Source organism: Pelobates fuscus, chromosome 1, assembly GCF_036172605.1.
Source record: "Pelobates fuscus isolate aPelFus1 chromosome 1, aPelFus1.pri, whole genome shotgun sequence".
Lineage (NCBI taxonomy): Eukaryota > Metazoa > Chordata > Amphibia > Anura > Pelobatidae > Pelobates > Pelobates fuscus.
Window position 1 is genome coordinate 351195600 of NC_086317.1, and position 22371 is coordinate 351217970.

The following is a 22371-nucleotide window of genomic DNA, read 5'->3' on the forward strand; positions in this document are numbered from 1 at the left end:
AAATGGGCTGAAAAACTCGGCTTATACTCGAGTATATACGGTATATGTCTCATTTGCTTCATCTATGCAAAATTCTAATTTCCAGTTATAACATTAAGGTCCTGAATTCTGAACACTTGCTTAACATGACGTGCACAATCCTTCAACATGAATTATGTTATTACCAGATTTTCTGATCCATTCAACAAATAAAACAAGAATCATTGGTTCAAAGCAATACTGTATAATTTTATATTTTTTTAACGCAGAAATGTTTCTTGTGGTGAACCAGTATCTGGTAATATAGCAGTCCTAAGTAAGGCATTCTTAAATTGTTCAGTTATTAAAAAAAAACAAAAAAATTCACATACAATAAATTTAAATATTTTAAATAAAATAATAGTAATTGTGATATGTTGTTTAAACAATCAAATGGCACAATTTAAAAAGGCTAATATGCTATTTATATTCTAGGTATTCTTGTAAAAATAAAAATACAAAAAAATAAATCAGACAGACAACATAACATTTAGTGCTCTCTCCACTAAACAGTGAGTTGTGGTGAGATGATAAGCGATTTGCAAATTTAAGGCCAAAGTAGATTATATGGAAAAAATCACCAACCCTGTCAAAAACTATCTTGGTCTATATTTTGCAAGCGGATTGCCAACTCATTGATTAGTGAAGAGAACCCCCATATTGCAATTCATTATTAATTAATAATATGCACAATCAAAATTATAGGAAGATGCATATTTACAATGGGTTAAATAAAGGGATTTCTTTTTTTTTCTGCAAAATAATTTAAATCCATTTTAGAAAACCTAAACATGCTAAGCAGTATTAAAATAACAAATTAAATCTTATTAGCTAGTAGTTATTACAGCAACCAATGAGTTACTACATCACCATAATGAATTGCTGATTGAATGATATAGGAAACTGTGGGCAGTGGATTAATGGGTTGCACATGCCCATTGATGTTCCTGTGATGGGAAGAAAACTGTATAGTTCATGAAGTTTAACATGCTGCAACAAGTCTATTTTTTTTTTTTTTCACACCTTCAAAGCAAAGACTTGTTTCGTTAGGCAAATGTAGCACATAACAAATGTGCAAACTTAAAAGCAATATTTACACACATATTTCATAGAATACCCAGAACTGCTATAAAAGTATTAATTCTTGTTCGCTTTCATCTTCTTGTTTAGTAGTCTTCTAATCTATTAATCTGGAGATTGGAGACCTAACTGGTTCACATTGGAAAAGGAAAGGAATGTCTGATGGAGTTTCCCTGAAAGAAGAAAAGCACAGTTATTAACACTTTCAACAAAGCATTGGTCTGTGTACATTACTGTAACAAGTACGATTTTAAAATGTTTCATGTTGTCATAATGCAAACAGATCTGATAAGAACCAAAGTAATCTGTGGTTATTGGTCATTTGTGCCTGATTTATGAATGTTCACACTCTAGCATCTTGTCTACAACCTGCCCATAATATCCTCAAAGTCTTCCTTCTTCACTTTCATTATTACAAGGCCTTGTACACACTGATCTTGCCTATAATCTCTCTGGCATTTAATTTCAATGATGCTGCCGGTATACATCTCAATGACATCCTCTAGTGCCTTTACAATAGGATTTCGCTCACCGTTTCCTCTATGAAAATGTCATCAATACTAGATATTCCCATCTTTTCAAAAGAAATATTGGAGCATTTTGTTGAATCTGACACAATGCCAAAGAATGTTTGCTAATATCATGCTTGCTTTTCTTCACTGTACGCAGAGAACATATTAAAAGGGACATACCTTAGCAAGTATTTATTAAAATAAGGTTAATACACACAGTTTACATATTTCTGTTGTCTAGATTTTTAAGTGTAAAATCCAACTTGCCTGTCTTTCTTACTCCTCTCCAGCATTTATATTACTCTCCACAAAGCTTAAACAGAGGTCAGACATTAAAACGTGGGTAACATTTGTGTTCAGTCATACATATCAACAGAACGTGCATATGTCTTGACAGGGGATCAAACTCTCCACTCACCCTACAATACATGATTTCTCTCCAGAATCAACATGGGATTGAAAGTAAAATAGGCTGACAGTTACGATAAATAAAAACACATAGAAAAATAAAGCTATGCACACCAAAAGTCTTCTCATAAATACTTTCAAAATCTGATAGAAGCATAAACCCAATGTAACATGAGAAAATAAAATGTCCTTTTACAAAACACAGGTAATCCACTGATATCAAACAGGAACCCTGTAGTTCAGACCCAGAGTTAAATGGACACTACAGTCACCAGAAAAACTACAGATTAATGTAATTGTTCTGGTGTGTAAAGCTTGTCCCTAAAAGCTTTTTGCTGTAAACACTGCTTTTTCATAGAAAAGGCAGTGTTTACATTGCTCCCTAGAGACACCTCTAGTGGCCACTCCAGGTGCTTCCTGGGTAAGTGCTGCACAGTTCGTAGAACCGATATTTAGCGTCTCCATGCTAAACTTTCCCCATAGAGATGCATTGATTGGCCAGGGTGCTGTCTGGCCCCAAGCCTCCTCCTTGACAATCTCAGGCAATACAATGCTTTTCCTATAAAAAAGCATTGAAATGGCGGAGATCCTCAATTCTGATAACAGCCAAGGAGGCGGCTTGGAAATAAGGTAAAAATTTCTTCCATTGTAAGGGTGGCAAGACACCTAAATGCTGGTTTTAACACAATAGGGTAAGAAATACAAGTTTGTGTTCCTTACCCTAAAGTATTCATTTAAATATTTTTTAGTTTAAGAATAGTGTGACAGTCCGCCTGGCACTCCGTCAGAGTGCCTCCGCCAATCGATGCTCCAAGTGCTCACCGAGGAATTCCAGCACTCCACCAGACACCATAAGCAGTGCAGACCCCACTTCAAGCGATGCAGCTGTGCCGGGGTCTCGCCGTCCTTCAACCACCCTGGACCCGAGACCAGTATCCAGCTTCCAGTGTGCAGACCTCTCCTACTCACAGAAAGCATAGCAGGAACAGCTCCTATAAGAGCTAGTAATTATAATTCCTGGGGAGTATAGTAATCTAGCAATCCCTAGGATAGATACAGCCGTTTCCCCCACACATGAGATGAGACTCTATGTTGAGGGTAAGCAGGAACAGAAGTTTAATGGAGGCACAGACCTTGTTGGGCACAGGGTGGACCTTGTTGGGCACAGGGACACAAAGTGAATAAACCAATAAAAACAGAGTCATACAGGGAGACACTTCCATACACAAACAATATAATCCCTCCCCTGTGCTTGGGAGATAATTGAATCAGGAACTGTACTAATCTAACCCAATTATCTCCAAGCACAGAAAAACATACAATGTTATGAAACCCCCAAAAGAACCTTAAATACACATAATACCCCCTAATAGGCCCGATCTAGGTGAACAACATATCCAAAAATCACCCAGATCGGTTCAGGAATTTCCTGAAAGTCAGTTTTGACCGACCTTGCACATGGTCCTAGGCCCAAAACAGTTCCAGGGAAATCAGTGCTAAAAGTCGGTCAAGTTGGTAGTCTTTTACAGGTTTCCCTGCAGGGCCCATCGTCTGTGGGCAGGAGGCTGGCAAGCAGGCCCCTCCAAGTACAAGTTGCGAGGTTACTTTCGCCACAAGTAGCAAGTAATGGAATATTGCAGTGTCAAATCTAGGTTCTAGAAGGTGAAAATGACTCCAATGAGGGGCCTGCAAAGTCATCTTCAGAGCACTAGGTCAACTCAACATCCATAAGAGTCTACAGACTGTCGTGAAATATAAAGTGAATTTAAATAAATAAAATACAATCAAACAAGAACATTTTTTATTTTTCAACTACTACAAGATACATTTCCCAACATTCAGATCCCTATATTTGGTTTCCTTCAGCTTCTCTAAAGAAGTATAACTGAGGCACAAAACACATTAAGTGTCATTCACCTGGAGCCTTTCCCAGGTGTATTTTTAAATGAACAGCAGCAATTTTGGGTATTTTTCATCCTGGGTATCTGGCTTTCAATTATATATATTTTTTAACTTTCTTCTATGAATTGTGCAGGAACGGAATCTGGAATTGCCGTTCAGTGCATTTGTTTCTCTATTATGCTGTTGTATTGCTGTAATTATTGACCTTTTGTGATTTTTTCCTTCCTCCAATTTACCAGTTTTGTCAGACAAGTAGTTTTTCATTTTACCTCATCACATACCGAGACTGTTCTATACTCAACCATCCTCCTTAGAGCTTGGACTCACATATTACTAGATTATATTTCTACTACTCTTGATCCTTTGAGATAGAAAAAACACTTTCCAGATTTGAATCCATCATACAAACCGTATATACTCAAGTATAAGACGAGTTTTTCGGCACATTTTTTGTGCGGAAAAAGCCCCACTCATCTTATACTCGAGTCAGTGTTTGTATTATGGCAACTTACATTGCCACAATACAGACCAGGACCCCTGTTGGGGGCTGGGAGCAAGCTGTTACTTACCTTTACAGCAGCTCAGTTCCGCTCCAGTGTAAGTCTCGCGAGAGCCGCGGCCGGCCGTCAGAGCGTTGCCACGGGTTACCGTGGCAACACTCCGCGCGGCACACAAACCGCGAGATTTACACTGGAGCTGAACGGCACGGAGGAGAAGGGAGCTGAACGGAGCTACTGTAAAAGGTAAGTAACCGCTTGCTCCCAGCCCCCCTCCTTCACAGCCCATCCACTGGACCACCAGGGAATAATATAGCCCCCCTCCCTTGCCATGCATCAAGCAGGGAGGGGGGGGACAAACTTTTTTTTTAATATAAATTTAAATAATATTATAATAAAATAAAAATGGAATATTAAAAATAAAATTTAATATAAAAAAAAAAAAATGCCCTTCCCACACCAAGGTTACACATTCTGCATCACATACACAAACACACAAACACTCTCTGCATTCATTATATACACACACACTGTAAATAAAAATTCAATTAATATAATTTTTTGGGGATCTAATTTTATTTAGAAATTGACCAGTAGCTGCTGCATTTCCCACCCTAGGCTTATACTAAAGTCAATACGTTTTCCCAGTTTTTTGGGGGTAAAATTAGGGGCCTCGACTTATATTCGGGTCGACTTATACTTGAGTATTTATGGTACTCATAATTTTCACTAAGTTATATAGCTGTTACCCCATACCAACTTAGAAAGAAATACTCATTAAATACTCCCCACTACTGTTAAAACACAAATATAGTGTATTCTTTACTGGTTGCAGTCCGAAAAAGTAATTAGCATAAATAGATCACAGCAGAAACCACTTCGTTGCATTATAAACAATACCTCCCAACTCCGGTGTCCGGGAAATGGGACGAGGGTGGCAGGTGGAATCAGCTCCGCCCCCACCAGGAAGGGTGGCAGGTCTGGCCCCTATACTGGCAGGTAAGGCTGGCGTAAATGCACATCAGACTGCCTGTCCTCATTTAAAAGTAAGCCCATTGAGTGTAGACCCTGCAGGATCTTGTGCCCTGAGCATAGCACAAGGACGTGCTCATGCTATGTACCCGAAATTTGGACACCAGGGAACCAAGTCATCACGGTGGGACAGGACCTGAAAATTGGGACTGTCCAGCTGAAATCAGCACGGCTGGGAAACATGTTCTAAACTTCTAAATTTTTCAGACTGGAGTCATAAAACTAAAATACTATATTTTTGAGACTAGAATCATAAAATTAAATGTTTTTTCCAGACCTGGAAAGCCTTCAGGGTTATTCACTAAAGTGAGATTTCAAGATTAATTTCAAAATGAAGGTCAAAATAACTAAATGGAGAAATTCTCTAAGTCCGCTACGCATCCAGTTCAGCTAATTTGACGATGCATTTGAATTTCAATTTAAAATCCCACAAGTTTAACTTTTCTCACAATTATGAATGTTTGTTCATATTAACTAGTATCTTATATAAAGCGGAAACCACCTTTTGTTTTCTAACTTACCTCTTTTGATGAGCCATTTTTTAGGGGAGTGTTCTGTGTGTGTATATGCATACGTGTATCTATGTATTCGGGAGTTTCCTTTATTGAAACATTACACATTTACAGAAACTAACACTAGAATAGATTTTTGTCTGTGTTCCACAAGTATTTTCTGCTACAAACCCAATAAAAAAACAGACAAAAAAAAAAAAAAACACAACACAGAATATACATATAAAAGAATAGAATATACAACATATAATATGCAAGTTGTGGAAAGCGCAGGACCAAATTACACATTGCACTGTTAAACAGTAAACCACCTGTGCTGGAGGACATTAGTAGGACACTGAAGAAGGGTTACATGTCTAACACAATTTTTCAAATGGTATGTCTTTTAGTAATTAAAAATTACTACATTATGCATTACACCATGTCTCTGCCCTTCACGCTCTCTGACACCAAATTATCCACTAATGCTAGGAAGCATCAATTCATGCGCCTAATCAGAATATATTGAAATATGAAAATGGTGATAGTGCCTTGCAAACCCAAGGTTTGTTAATGCAGGTCTGAAATGCTAATCAGACTATCTGTATCTCATGTCAGTAGGTGTAAATATGTCTTCATATAAATAAAAAGCTGAACGTAGCTTTAATCAACAAACTGAATACGCAGTTTAGGATATATGATTTAAAGCAGTGGTTCCCAACCTTCTTTCACTTGGCAGCCCATTTCCATGAATTGTATCCCTCATTTTAGCAAAATGTTTGTAATGAACATAGTTGCTGTTATTTTACATTTGTTTTTCTCTGCCATAGGCTCTCCTTGCTCTCCCCTCTGCTCCAGGCTCCCTACACATGCAGATACACAGATACAAAGACTGACACACATGCAGATACAGTGTTTCAGTGTGTCTGTATCTGCATATGTCAGTGATTGCATCAAACAAACACTGCCACACATGCAGATGCTCAGACATACAGATACAGATACACACAGACAGACATACAGACAGCCATACACACACACACACACACACACACACACACAGACATACAGATACACACACACAGACAGACATACAGATACACACACACACACACACACACAGACAGACAGACATACAGATACACACACACACACAGACAGACATACAGATACACACACACACACACACAGACATACATACAGATACACACACAGACAGACATACAGATACACACACAGACAGACATACAGATACACACACAGACAGACATACAGATGCACACACAGACAGACATACAGATGCACACACAGACAGACATACAGATACACACACAGACAGACATACAGATGCACACACAGACAGACATACAGATGCACACACAGACAGACATACAGATACACACACAGACAGACATACAGATACACACACAGACAGACATACAGATGCACACACAGACAGACATACAGATGCACACACAGACAGACATACAGATGCACACACAGACAGACATACAGATACACACACAGACAGATACACACACACAGACATACAGATACACACAGAAATACAGAAAGGCAGTGTTTACATGAAAATGCTTGAAGGGAGCGATTATACTCACCAGAACAACTACATTAAGCTACATTAAATTTGGACAGACCCCTTTAAGGGTATTTGCTTGTTTGGATTTTGCAAAGATCTCCATAAGAAAAATCTCCTTCTGGAAGTGTTGTTGAAGGCAAATGTACTTACCTGAAGCTTTCCCTTAAAGGGACACTATATTCACCAAAACAACTACAGCTTATTGAATGTGTTCTGGTGAGTAGAATCATTACCTTCAGGCTTTTTGCTGTAAACACTGTCTTTTCAGAGAAAATGCAGTGTTTACATTACAGCCTAGTGATAACTTCACTGGCCACTCCTCAGATGGCTGTTGGAGATCCTTCCTGGGTCATGGCTGCCTAAAATGCATCCAAACATTCAGTATCTCCTCCCTCTGCATGCAGACACTGAACTTTCCTCATCGAGATTCATTGATTCAATTCATCTCTATGAGGAGATGCTGATTGGCCAGGGCTGTGTTTGAATCATGCTGGCACTGCCCCTGATCTGCCCCTTTGTCAGTCTCAGCCCATCCTATGGGGAAGCACTGTGATTGGATCAGGCTACCACTTCTGATGATGTCAGCAGACTGTTTTTCTGAGACAAACGGCATGCAGAGTTACAGCTTCAGGCTTGAATACAGTAAGATTTTGCTATATTTATGGAGGCATTAAGGGCCCAGGGGCAAGATGGTGGTTTTAACACTATAGGGTCGAGAATACATGTTTGTGTTCCTGACCCTACCCTAAATAGGGTTCTATGGCCCCTGTCCCTACTGAAAGTGTGATTAAGTCAGAGATTACACATTTCCTAGCCATACCAATATATCACAGCAAATGGCACTGTGATAGGCTGAAAGCAATTGGTTCTCACTCTCCGACAATCAGAGCCACCTTTGCCATTTAGGCAAATGCTTCCCCATCACACAGATGGTGTGAGATGCTGCGGACGGTTTAATGGTGAATGGAATAATTATTTAATGCTGAAAAATGTACAGTGTCAGGGGTCTTCAATAACTATAAACACTGTAATTTCATCTGAAGTGGCTATAGTGTTCATTTAATAAATTTCATGTTGGCATGATTATGTTTTGTCTTCATCTACCTATGAACCAATATTAGCGAATCAATAGTCTTTAGTGACCTCCCATCCTTAACTACTGGTGACCTGTCAAGATACTCTGCAGGTCAAGGCAGGAGTAGAATTAACATAGTGTGAAAATGCTGAGCTACACTCACTGTCCATGCTCTAAAAATAAGGAGCTGCCTTGGTGGCCCTGAATTAAGCTGTAAGGAAACAAAAGCTTTAGATAAAAATAATCCGTTAAAAAAAAAAAAAAGTCTATGAATACCCAGGACATACTTGAAAACGAGAGAAATCTTAATGTACCTTTCCTGGTAAAATATTTTATAAATAAATAAATGTTTTGGTTATACTGTACATCTGATGTGAGGATTTAAAAAAAAAAAAAAAAAAGCGCTAATTTATGGGTCAATAATGTGATAAAATAAAAAAGGAATTATTAAAAATTCTACTTGAAATTTCAGACAGGACAATCTTGTGCACATAGCAATTAGGACTGATAACATCAGTACCATCAACAGGCACTAATTGCCAGATGTGCTTATTATTTGTAATCACAGTGGAATCGCAGAGCATGTGAGACTTACCTTTAATACAGGAAAAAAAATCTTGTTCTGTGTGCCGCAGCCATACTTTCAGACATGTTTCGTACTTTCAGGTAATTCACAAAACCTCTGAAGAACAGCAGCAAGCCTGAACATTCAGATAAAATAAAGCGAAATTAAAAAGCGTGACTCACCCTAGAACATGACTCTCTGCAAAAACATTAACAAGTCATAGATTTCACTGAAGCAATTAAAATGTTGTTATTGAATTTAAACATAAGGAATTCCTGTGACAAGCTATATTCAGTCATATTTCAGTTTCACTTTTCTGTCCTTGTAAAAATGCTGCTTATTTACAGAATATATGGATGTTCATGCAATGTACAGAATGTACTGCACAAACCCCCCCCCCCCCCAAAAAAAACAGTGAGTAGATACATTAACGTTAGTTTGTGTATTGCCAGCCGTTGTTTAAAAGTATACATTCTGACGGGAATTCATCACGGTTTGTATAGCTTGTATATTTTTTTGCCTGCACTTTAAAGCTCACATGTACAATATAACGCATATTTTAGCCTTGTATTAATAAAAGAAAGTTACATAATAATGTGCATAAAGCTACTTTCCATAGATTCTAGTGATAACATAGAATTGGAAATGTATTGGAATGTATAAACTTCAGCATGCAAATATCCCTGTCAAATATGTTTTGATATTGTTAATCTAGAGCAGTGGTAGTCAACCTAATACATCTTTTTGGTTGAAAACATTTCCTTAACGCCCACCAGTTTTCGCGCAAATGCGGAATATTTTTTAGAAAGGAGGGTGTTTAAAAAAAATAAATGTACGTACATTTATCTTTTTATTTCTACTTAATGCAGGTTTATAAGGTTTTTAACTTTATAAAGTTTAATGAGAAAACAATAAAGTAAATTGAAATTACCTTTACTAGTGATTAATGAGATCCTTGTGGTTGATGCTGCGAGACTAAATATTTGATATCTGGTTCGATTTTCGTTATGAACAAACGAAGGTCTCTTTCAGTGATATTCAGACGACTTCTCTGTTTGCGCATAATATGATTTCTCATTTGTGCGTCAGCTCATCTCCTCTCCCTCCTCAATTCCCCTCCCCACTTGTTTCCCTTTTTTAACCATTTTCACACATACATACAGACACACACAAGACATACATAGACACACACAAGACATACATACAAAGACACACACACACACATTATATTTAAGTCACCCTCCTGTTTCCTACCTTTTAGATGCAGGAGGGTGACTTTCCCTGGGGTCCAGTGGTGGCTCTGGTGGATGGGAGTCAGAGTTCCCACTCTGACTCCCTGGTCTTCCTCCCGCGCAGCTCTCAGTGTTAGCTGGGAGGAGTGACGTGCAGTCACTTCCTCCCAGCTCTGTGATGTCATCACAGGGGGCCCGGCTGCGCTGTTAAAGTTCCCAGCGCTGACCGGGCCCCCTCACAATCCTCATCCATCGGGTGGCCCTGACAGCATGGGCCACCCGATGGACCCCTCCATATGCGGCCCCGGCGGTTTGCCGCAAATGGTCACAGCGGTACCCAGTAGCAGGGGTACCGCCGGCTTGCACCCGCCTGGTCGTCAAAACCTGGAAATCCCTACCGCCCACCTGGAATCCTAAAACGCCCACTAGTGGGCGGTAGGGACCAGGTTGACGACCCATGATAGAGAATGGAAAAGAAAAAGAATAAAAGATATAAAAAAGAATTGAAAATGTTATCTGAAACCCCTTTATGACAGCTATTACAGTCAATATACCATTGTATTTGTGTATCCCCTTATCCTAAAGTAGACAAGAGTACAAAAAAAAAATAGAGAGACAGGCAAATTTGGACAGACCCCTTCAAGGGTCTTTGCTTATTTGGATTTTGCAGAGATCTCCATAAGCAAAATCTCAGTCTGGATGTGTTGTTGAAGGCAAATGTACTTACCTGAAGCTTTTCCTTAAGGTCAACAGAGGATCCAGAGAGACTGCAGAATCCTCCATAGACCAAATTTTGCAAAAAGCGAGAAGGTGCCGGTTTACCCACATCGATTACAAGGAATCACTCTGGGAAATGACTAAATGTGAAGGTGGTAGCCTCACTTTTTGTCACGTTTTGTCAACTTCTGGCTTGTACATGATATCTGTTTGCACTGGTAATTCCAACATAATCAGTCAATGAGTATAGGAGATTTCATATTTACGAAATACTCCAATATTGTCGTGACACTTTAATGGGAATACTAGTAGGGACAATTTGTTTTACCAGCTATCACAGTGTGCTGAAGAGTGATACTCACAGGCCTGCCATACTAATTCCAGTTTTCACGATAAAAACAGTAAAAATGGGACCTTACACTTGCATAAAAAGAACAAAACAAAATCAATATTAGATGTTTCACAGGCCTGATTTCACCTGTAGCTCCTCTTTAATTTGTTGGACTGATCTAAAGGATCTTGTACTAATTTAGATTTATTTTTAACTTTATAAAATAAATAAAATTAATTTAAAATACTCACATTTTAGTGCTTTGCAAGGTGTAAAACATGATTTTTTTTTTTCTAGTGCCGCATTGGAAGAATAAATTGAAATTTTACACTGAACACTATGACTTATTGTATTATGTATTGCAAGAGCATCTTTTTATATGAACATTTTCATAGCTGTGGTGTCGATTAGTATTGCAAATGGACAGTACCATCCTAACAGCTGTGGTGGCTAGCTTTCTTTAATTAAAATGCAGATTGTAAATATTTATAAACGTAAACAAGGGGGAAATGGCTCCTTTGCTTTCATTTTAAGCAAGCATGAAGCAGATTAGGAGCAGGTGTCAGACAGACAGCAGATTATGAAGGCTAATACAACAATTTGAAACTCATTGCTACGTGGGGGAGATCATGCTGTAAAAGGTAATCGTTTTAAGTGCACAGGATAGAAAAGTAGTTTCACTAAGTAAATATTCAAAGCTATATTTCTGGGGTTGAGCTGATAGAACGGAAGTTCTGTGATCTGAAAGCATGAAGGCTTTTTCCATGCCTGGCTGGGCATGGCATATTGTACTATGCATTTCAAAGAATACTTTCTGACTTGCAGACACCATACAGCCCTAGGGTTTTGTAACACTCATGCATTCCCATGGATGCCATTTTTGGAAACAAACTATGTATGAGCTGAAATAATCTATGCTTTAATTGAGAGGATGCTGCAAGCAATGTATGTCAAACCGAAATATAACAGTCTGAGGATGTACTCATTTAAAACCGCTATCGCTTCTAAAATGTACTTGGCCTGCAGCACTTTGTATAATGCATAGAGCACTTTCCCTGCAGAACTTATAATGAATTATATACTATGCTTTTTAACATCCATCTGGATGAATTCAGTTTTGGATAAAACCGCACAACTGGAGCCATTATCTGAACAATATTTGTGTTACAAAGTAATGAAAATATCTTTAAGCACATGGGACCCTGTAACCTGTGAAAACAAATTAACTGTAGTTATAACCCAGACTAAACAGAAATCCCGCAAATGCCCCTCACCGTTCTCAGTGCCGAAACATGGCACTGGCAGTGTGCGCAGTCAAAATAGAGGTTACTGGGAAACACTATTAAGGTCTCCCCTGGATATTCCCACAATGTCACTGTTAAGGTCGTGGAGGCAAAGGTAAAGTGGAAAGACCACATTCATTGCTTCACTGTGAGCAACCCATCTGTCAACTTGAGCTAAATAAATGTGTCCTCATAAAGGGAAGCTGACAATTTCTAGGATAGTATGGAGCATCCCAAGATCACCAAGTGGTTCAATGTGGAAGCAGAACAAAACATGGTTTACAATAACAACATTAAGCCCTACGTTTAGGCTTCAGCAAGGAAATTTTGAAGATAGACTGAACAATTGAGAACTATACAAGTTGTGCTGAGATCAGAACGACTCAACTCCACACATATTAATGGAAATTCAAATCTACTGTTGTGCATCATCTACATATTTCAAGTAGGACATTGTGGAAAGTTTCCACAATTCTCTCAGAATTTGCAGCTCAACAAGCAAATGAGCACAAATGCATTTCAAAATTCACCCTTGCAGGTGTGCAGACACCCTTAACAACACAGCACTCTTAAAATATAGATACACAAACAATATAGAAATAACTTACCAAGCACAAAGAATATCCACCAAAGCCAATATTGTCCATTGAAGTATCCAGTGAAATAGTCTGAGAACTAAAAACAAAAGAGAAAACGTAAAATTTAAGCATTCACCAAACGTCTCTCATGTGATAAATTTTAGAAAAAAAGATGTCACATTTATATCATAATTGATTAGTAAGATTGTACGTATCAAAATTGAGATTACCGGTAAGTACATGAAATAAATATTTTGTTTTTCTGTAAAATACCCACAATAGAGAACAGCAACATTTATCTATAGCTTTACTCTTTAAACAATGGTGCATTGTGTATTATTTGAAGTAAATGTTTTAAACTTGGTCTTACAAAAACTCCCTAACTTTTAAGATGGAGGAAAGCCAATAAGTGGCAACTTGACATTACGAATACTTATAAAAGAGTTTTAATGGAACACTCAATGTGATTATCAATGTATAATCAGTACAATTCAAAAAGCACCAGAGAAGTCCAGCTACTGAGATAATGTGTGAACTACAGAATGTGCTATTTACACGCCAGAAAACTAGGACATGTGGGACAACTAGATCAACTTACTAAACCGTTTTGCGCACACTGGCTAGCATCCTTATATCAAATCTTAATGCAAAATTAATTTTAAAAAAATAAGTTGGTGGACATATTTTGAATAAACAAATGGTAAAAAATAGATCATGTAAAATCACTAGCCCTAACTAGCTTGCCTTGCCCCACCCACCCTGTGACAATTCTTTGCTAGTTTACAATAGAATATGCCTGCATCTTGCACGTTTACATTTCATCACTGTATTAACTTTAACTATCCTCCGTTACCCATCACCTTTTTATCAAATTCCTTCATGTTTTCATAAACAAACATTTACTAGTAGTTGTCATACAGGGGTAGGGATGGTTATTTGAGTGAGTTAGTTTTTTTTTTGTTTTGTTTTTTAAATATACCAGAAGTAGCAGCATTTGTTGTAAAAGTACAAAGATGAAATGTAATATGCTCTTTAAAGTGACACAAATGGCAAGTAAAATATAATACACAGTAACATTTCCTTCTAAAGATTTTCTGGAGAAAGGAAGAATTTAGAAGCTGAATAGTTAAAAAGTGTACATATCCCCTGCTAGATTATTGCCACTTTACTAAATTGCACTACAAGTCTTAACAATGAGCTCTATATTATCTTGGCATTAGGGACACAATCACATTACTTTTATCTTCCCAAAGTAGGATACATAGCTAACCCCATAATATAAAGCACTACCCCCTCCCCAAAAAACAAACAAAAAGTGAACAACTTTTGACCTCCAGTAACCCCCTATGGAAAACTAGTGCCAAGGACATCATCTTCAAAAGACTCTCTCTCATTAAAGGCTTTTCATTTTTAAATTTGATGCTCACATCTTTGGTCCCAACAGAGATCTGGAGAGGGCTAAATGAACCTTGAAGAGAGTTTTCAAGTCTGTAACAGACCATGGTATATATTGCTTTGTCCTTTTGACAATCTTTGTATGTGAAGGAAAATGCTTCATTGCTATAAGGGGCAGACTGGGTGTTTCACTGAGGGCTTAAAAGAATTTAACAAAACATATCTAGATAGCGTAAATCGTAACTTTTCGGATTTCAGGTTTACAAAGCAGCTGTAGATTCTGCAGAGTTATACAATATAATAGGGATGCACACAAACTGACATTTGACAAACATTACATATTCATATAGCATTACTGTAGATACATGTTGGTACAAGATAATACAAGGGTCCTGTGAGCTTGCATTCTACCTGGGGATGGGAGTTAGACTCAGAAGGGGCTGTTTAGGAATAGAAGAGTTAGATTTTTGTAGGCCTATGCATAAATCATAGCTGTGTGTTCGTTTTACTACTGTACAAGTAAATCTGTCCAAGCATTCTCACATTTGGACAAAGAGGTGCAATTAGCTTTATTCTCACTTTGCAGATATTTTAGCTCATATTATAGCGAATTTAGCTATATTGTTGCTTTTTATTTTTATAGTGCTTCTTATACACAGTAAAGCTAAAGGCGTGGTAGAATGGATAAGAATTGGAGCCCGATTTAAAAAAAAAATCTATACTATATATAAAGAAAACTGTAAATCAACTATTCTGGTACAGCTGTGGCGACACGTTTCTGTGGTAATCATTTAGTACATGTGTACAGATTCTGTCACGAATCCACTGCTTTCCAAACAGAAGGACTTTATATCTTCTCTAATATGGCCGCCTGTGTCACAGAATCTACATCAGCATGTGAGCCAGACATAAACAGTAAGCCTAGCCACAAAAAATCATTTACATTACATATTCCAAGCCAGTAATGACCACTATTTGTCTTGTGAAAGGCTATACAATTTTATATACCCTTTAATAGATTAGACTATAAAATTATTTATTAATTGCTATTGCTAGTGGCATATTTTTTGACCTTCATAAATAAAGTGGTGTTAAGAACACAAAATCTTTAGCTAGCAGGGAGCTGAATAAATTGTACATATAAACCCATAATACTATTATATATATCCTCATCCAAAGCTATAACAAGCATGAATACAGAATTTTCCAGAACATAATATGATGCTCTAGTGATAAGTGTAGCAACAGTGACACCAAGTGGTAAGGAATGTGTATAATATTTTATGATGGGAAAAAAATAAAAATAAAAAAAACTTAACATATAGTAACCAAAAGATTTATCAAAATAAAAATTATTTCAGAAATAAAATATATCTATACTACAAACTGGCAGGCTACAAAAAGTGACTAGAATATTCTCCAAAAAACATTTAACTAATGGGAACCTATCAAGCATGCAACATAATAAAATTGCAGGTAGTATACACATTATTTATATATTGTGCTGGTGAAACCTCCAGTAAATTTACATAGTCACAAGATATTCCTATCTGGTAAAAATGTACATTTCTGCATCACATATACTATTTAAAGAGATCGACGCACTATACTAATAAGATGCACTATTAAAAAATTGTGAGTAAAATGGACAAGATACTCAGATAAGATAGTATTAAACCCCAAGAATCCCTTATCGATTTGAACAAAACTTTACATAACAATCATAAATATAATTATACCAGGTAGGACCAAAACAATTTACTAAAGAATAAATAAATAAAACCAACATTAAAAATAAAGTCGTTAACCCTTATCCAACAGCTGTCAATAGACAAATGGATCCCAGCACTAACTCTGTAGCAGTCAGATATCAGATTGCCCTAATACTAGTTAAAATAGGATACTATACATTTGATAGTTATTTATGGAGTACAATACATAGACAACCCTTTTATGACACAAAATTCATTCTTTCATAGATTGGTAAATATTAGGAAAAATAAAGGTTTCATATAGCTGATAGAGGCAGCTTACTTACCCGCACAATCAGAATCCATTTTATAAGTGACAATCCAAAGCCACAGATCGCACCGTATCTCCCAGCAATTGTGTTTGTTATGCAGAAGGATAAGCAAAATCCAATCCAGTTGAATATGAAGGCCACTAAAACAAAGAAAATAAAGCAATACCCAAATGAATAGATGTTTTTATAAAGCAGCAATGTAACCTCCCCCTCCCAAATGAGTAATTTATAGAAGATAAAATCTTTATGAAAAACATTGACTGTATTTGAATTTCACTGAAACTCTAACTCAATAAAATAAGTTACAGTAGGGCTACTTTGTTTTATGTATTTTCCTAAGCTTGACAAAAAGTGGAGCTACTGCTGTCAAGCCCTCAGCTGTCACAAGTGATGGGAAAAAGGCTTTGTTGTGGTGGATCCTCCATAGACATCAGTTTTGTACTCTCAGGCTTGTGAGAGAGTACACACCGATGTCAGCTCGACGAGCTGATCTCACAAAAGAAGCTGGCGGCGGCTGCAAATGACAAGTACAGGTAAGTAAAACTCACCGTTCCCTGAACCCTACGCACTGCTTTAAGTCAGCTCAGAATTGAATATGTGCAGTGTCATCAATAGATGATTGAAAACACTTAGTCCAAATTTGCATATGGGCATATTTAATACATTATTATAATTGCTGTTAAACAAATGTTTGAGATAGAGACACACACAGAACAAAATTATAAACGCAACTGTTTTTGTCGCTATTTTTCATTAGCTGAACTCAAAGATCTAAGACTATTTCTATGTAAACAAAAGGTTTCTCTCAAATATTGTTCACAAATCTGTCTAAATCTGTGTGAGCGAGCATTTCTCCTTTGCCGAGATAATCCATCCACCTTACAGGTGTGGCATATAAAAAGATTCTGATTAGACAACATTATCATTGCAAAGGTGTGCCTTAGGCTGGCCACAATAAAAGGCCACTTTAACCCCTTAAGGATGGAGGGCGTGCTATGCCGTCCTTGGGGACCCGGCTCTAAACGCCAGCGGGCGACATAGCACGTCCACGACGTCCAGGGTACTTACACGGATGCCGATCTGGCCCTCCTGGGTCATGTGATCGCGAGGTCCTTGCGAGGACATCACAATCACATGGACAGAATAGCCATCAATAGCAGTGCCAGCAGGGGGAGGGTCTTGCTGCCTGTAATAAAGATAATAAAAAAAAACAACTAATATATATAATCTAAGTGTGCATATTTTATATATATATATATATATTTATTTATTTTAATTCTACATTTATATGTATGTAATATTTTTACATAATTAGGTCATTTTATTAATTACAATTTGCGGGACCTGTCTGATAACCAGGGCAGAAAGTCCAGAGAATTTAATTTGCTAGCACTATATTTAACCCCAGAGGCGGCTCTCTAATTAGGCGGTTTAGGCGGCCGCCTAAGGCCTCGCGCTGGCTGGGGCCTCGCGGCCGCCTAAACCGCCTGTTGGCAGAGTGTGTCAGGTCCTCGGTCATTGACCGAGGACCTGACACCAGGAGGGGGCCGGCGGCGTGCCCGGTATGCCGCCGGGTGCGAGGCCCCTCCTGGCTGCCCGGCCAGCCACCGCAGACACTGGTCTGCAGCTCCGCAGTGTGCAGAGCTGTAGACCATGTGACTCGCGAGAATTGGCCAATCAGAGCGTTGCCGCGGGTTACCACGGCAACGCTCTAAAATCTCGCGAGATTACACGGTCTGCAGCTCTGCGGAGCTGCAGACCGGGAGTAGTGAACACCGGACCACCAGGGAAAGGTAGGCTCTCCCTCCCCATCACCCCCCACCACACTCAGGCTCACCCCCAGCTTCACCACCCACCACCCTCACCCCCGACCACCATCACCCCCCACCAGCCTCACCCCCCACCACCCTCAGCATCACTCCCCCCACCACCCTCAGCATCACTCCCCTCACCCCCTCAGCATTACCCCCCACCACCCTCAGTCTCCCCCCACTCTCACATTAGCCCCCTCTCACTCTCACATTACCATCACCCCCCCGCTCCCTCTCACCATCACACCCCCCCGCTCCCTCTCACCATCACACCCCCCCGCTCCCTCTCGTCATCATCACCCCCCCCGCTCCCTCTCGTCATCATCACCCCCCCCGCTCCCTCTCGTCATCATCACCCCCCCGCTCCCTCTCGTCATCATCACCCCCCCGCTCCCTCTCATCATCATCACCCCCCCGCTCCCTCTCATCATCATCACCCCCCCGCTCCCTCTCATCATCTCCCCCCCCGCTCCCTCTCATCATCTCCCCCCCCGCTCCCTCTCATCATCTCCCCCCCCGCTCCCTCTCATCATCTCCCCCCCCGCTCCCTCTCATCATCTCCCCCCCCGCTCCCTCTCATCATCTCCCCCCCGCTCCCTCTCATCATCTCCCCCCCCCGCTCCCTCTCATCATCTCCCCCCCCCGCTCCCTCTCATCATCTCCCCCCCCGCTCCCTCTCATCATAACCCCCCCCGCTCCCATCATCATCACCCCCCCTCATCATCATCACCCCCCCCTCCCTCTCATCATCATCCCCCCGCTCCCTCTCATCATCACCCCCCCGCTCCCTCTCATCATAACCCCCCCGCTCCCTCTCATCATCACCCCCCCCGCTCCCTCTCATCATCACCCCCCCCGCTCCCTCTCATCATCACCCCCCCCGCTCCCTCTCATCATCACCCCCCCCGCTCCCTCTCATCATCACCCCCCCCGCTCCCTCTCATCATCACCCCCCCCGCTCCCTCTCACCATCACCCCCCCCGCTCCCTCTCACCATCACCCCCCCCGCTCCCTCTCACCATCACCCCCCCCGCTCCCTCTCACCATCACCCCCCCCCGCTCCCTCTCCCTCTCACCATCACCCCCCCCCCCCCGCTCCCTCTCACCATCAGCTACCCCATACACATAGGGTCTCAGACAAAAACGCAAACATGCTCACAGAGACATACATTCGCACACACAAGGATACTCTCTGTCAGACACACTCTCAGGCACATACACAGGTAGACAGTGCATCAATGTGTATATGTGACACTTTTTTGTTAGTGGGGCCTCATGTTTGCGTTTCGCCTAAGGCCTCATAAAGTCTAGAGCCGCCTCTGTTTAACCCTGTAACTTTCCAACATACCATAAAACCTGTACATTGGGGGGGGGGGGCACTGTTTTACTCGGGAGACTTCGCTGAACACAAATATTAGTGTTTCAAAACAGTAAAATGTATTACAACGAGATCAATGAAAGTGACGTTTTTTGCATTTTTTTTTTACACACAAAAGGCACTTACACTGATTATATAATTGTTGTAATACATTTTACAGTTTTGAAACACTAATATTTGTGTTCAGTGAAGTCTCCTGAGTATAACAGTACCCCTCATGTATAGAGTCAAATATAAGGCTTGTGTTTCAGTTTTTTCACATTGAAATTCGCCAGGTTGGTTACATTGCCTTTCAGGCCGTATGGTAGCCTAGGAATGAGAATTACCCCTATGATGACATACCATTTGCAAAAGTAGACAACCCAAGGTATTGCAAATGGGGTATTGTCCAGTCTTTTTTAGTAGCCACTTAGTCACAAACTAATTTAGATGTGAAAAAACTGAAATATTTAACATGCTATATTTGTCCCTGTAACTTCCCAAAACACCATAATACCTGAACATAGGCGGTACTGTTTTACACGTGAGACATCGCTGAATACAAATATATGTATTTTATTGCAGTAAAAGCAAACAGTATTATGACATTCACAGTTAAAATGTCATGTAGAACTAAAATAACATTTCTTAATTTCTCACATTGTTTTATAGTTTATTCATATTAAATAAAGTTTCATAGCTAAATATTTGATGTTAAATAAAGCCAAATTTCTCCTGAATAAAATTATATATAATAAGTGTTGGTGCACTTAATATGAAAGAGGTGAAATTCCAAATTCCAAGTTCCAAGTTTTGTTTATATTTTATTTTGATCAGAACGTGTACATGTGGCTCAGTCCTTAAGGGGTTAAAATGTGCAGTTTTATCACACAGCACAATGCCACAGATGTCGCAAGTTTTGATGGAGCGGGCAATTGGCATGCTGACTGCAGGAAGGTCCACCAGAGCGGTTGCCCGTGAATTGAATTTTAATTTCTCTACCATAAACCGTCTCCAAAAGCGTTTCAGAGAATTTGGCAGTACATCCACCTGGCCTCACAACTGCAGACCATGTGTAACCACACCAGCCTAGGACCTCCACATCCAGCATCTTCACCTCCAAGATCGTCTGAGACTAGCCACCCTGGACAGCTGCTGCAATAATCGGTTTGCATAACCAAAGAATTTCTGCACAACGGTGAGAAACCGTCTCAGGGAAAATCATCTGCATTAGATACCTTGACGAGATCCTGAGGCCCATTGCTGTGCCATTCATCCACAACTATCACCTCATGTTGCAGCATGATAATGCACAGCCCCATGTTGCAAGGATATGTACACAATTCCTGGAAGCTGAAAACATCCCAGTTCTTGAATGGTCAGCATACTCACCTGACATTTCACCCATTGAGCATGTTTGGGTTTCTCTGGATCGGTGTATACGACAGTTTGTTCCAGGTCCCGCCAATATCCAGCCATTGAAGAGGAGTGAACTAACATTCCACAGGCCACAATCAACAACCTGATCAACTCTATGCAAAGGAGTTGTGTTGCACTGCGTGAGGCAAATGGTGGTCACACCAGATACTGACTGGTTTTCAGACCCCTCCCCCTCCAAAACTCCCCCCAATACAGTAAAACTGCACATTTTAGAGTGGCTTTTTATTGTGACCAGCCCAAGGCACATCTTTGCAATAATCATGCTGTCTAATCAGCATCTTGATATGCCACATCTGTGAAGTGGATGATCTCTTTTTTTTTTTTTTTTAAACAATAATATGTTTAATACCTGTGACCAAGGATCAATCATAGATTTGGTCATCAAAACATTTCTGCAACCATTTTGGATATGTGTCAAATTAAGTCAACAGTTTAGGCACCTGGACAACTGACACTTCTTACAACTCATTGTTGAGTATTTATATGTGCTTAAAAGGTTAAATATTTAAATATAGTAACTAACAGATCAAACTACTCACAATGGTCAGGTTCCTAGTAGGGGGGAGGGAATGTGTGCATCTAATTAGTCAGTAGCCCAGTAGACTACGAGTCCTCTTTTTCTAGAGCTAGTGGAAAACCCCCGACTATAACCATGGTTTGTGCCCATATCCCACAATCCTCTACATTTTTGATACATGTATGTTTTTAAATGCCTATTCCAGTTACACGCACACACAAAGCTCTTGAGATCTGGCATTTGCATATATACAATAAATCAATTTGCAATAAACCTTGCTTCCATTTATTCTTGCAAGTGTTATTCAGGACAGAGATGTAATTTGCATGCTGACTAAATTCCTGTGAAATTTTATTACAGATCAGGGATTAGTTGAGAGTCTGACACATCCAACGGTTATAAGAAGCAAGAGATACTGACCAGATCTCCTGTAAATGCTGCAAGAAAGGTCAGTTTTGGGCATTTATTTTTTAATTTTAATAAAATATATATTATGTTGTGGTTGCA

General features: G+C 39.6%; 1 protein-coding gene across 2 annotated transcripts in view; it reads right to left on the reverse strand.

Annotated features, from left to right (window-relative positions):
- Positions 1-207: 207 nt before the first annotated feature.
- Positions 208-22371, reverse strand: part of NDFIP2 (Nedd4 family interacting protein 2) — a 71036-nt gene continuing 48872 nt past the window's right edge. For both annotated transcript variants that reach the window (XM_063444683.1, XM_063444684.1), the window contains 4 exons: positions 16755-16879; positions 13352-13418; positions 9211-9316; positions 208-1271 (listed from right to left, as the gene is read on the reverse strand). In XM_063444683.1, coding sequence (XP_063300753.1) covers positions 9213-9316; positions 13352-13418; positions 16755-16879 — 296 coding nt within the window. In that variant the 3' untranslated portion in view covers positions 208-1271; positions 9211-9212. The remainder of the gene's footprint in view (positions 1272-9210; positions 9317-13351; positions 13419-16754; positions 16880-22371) is intronic.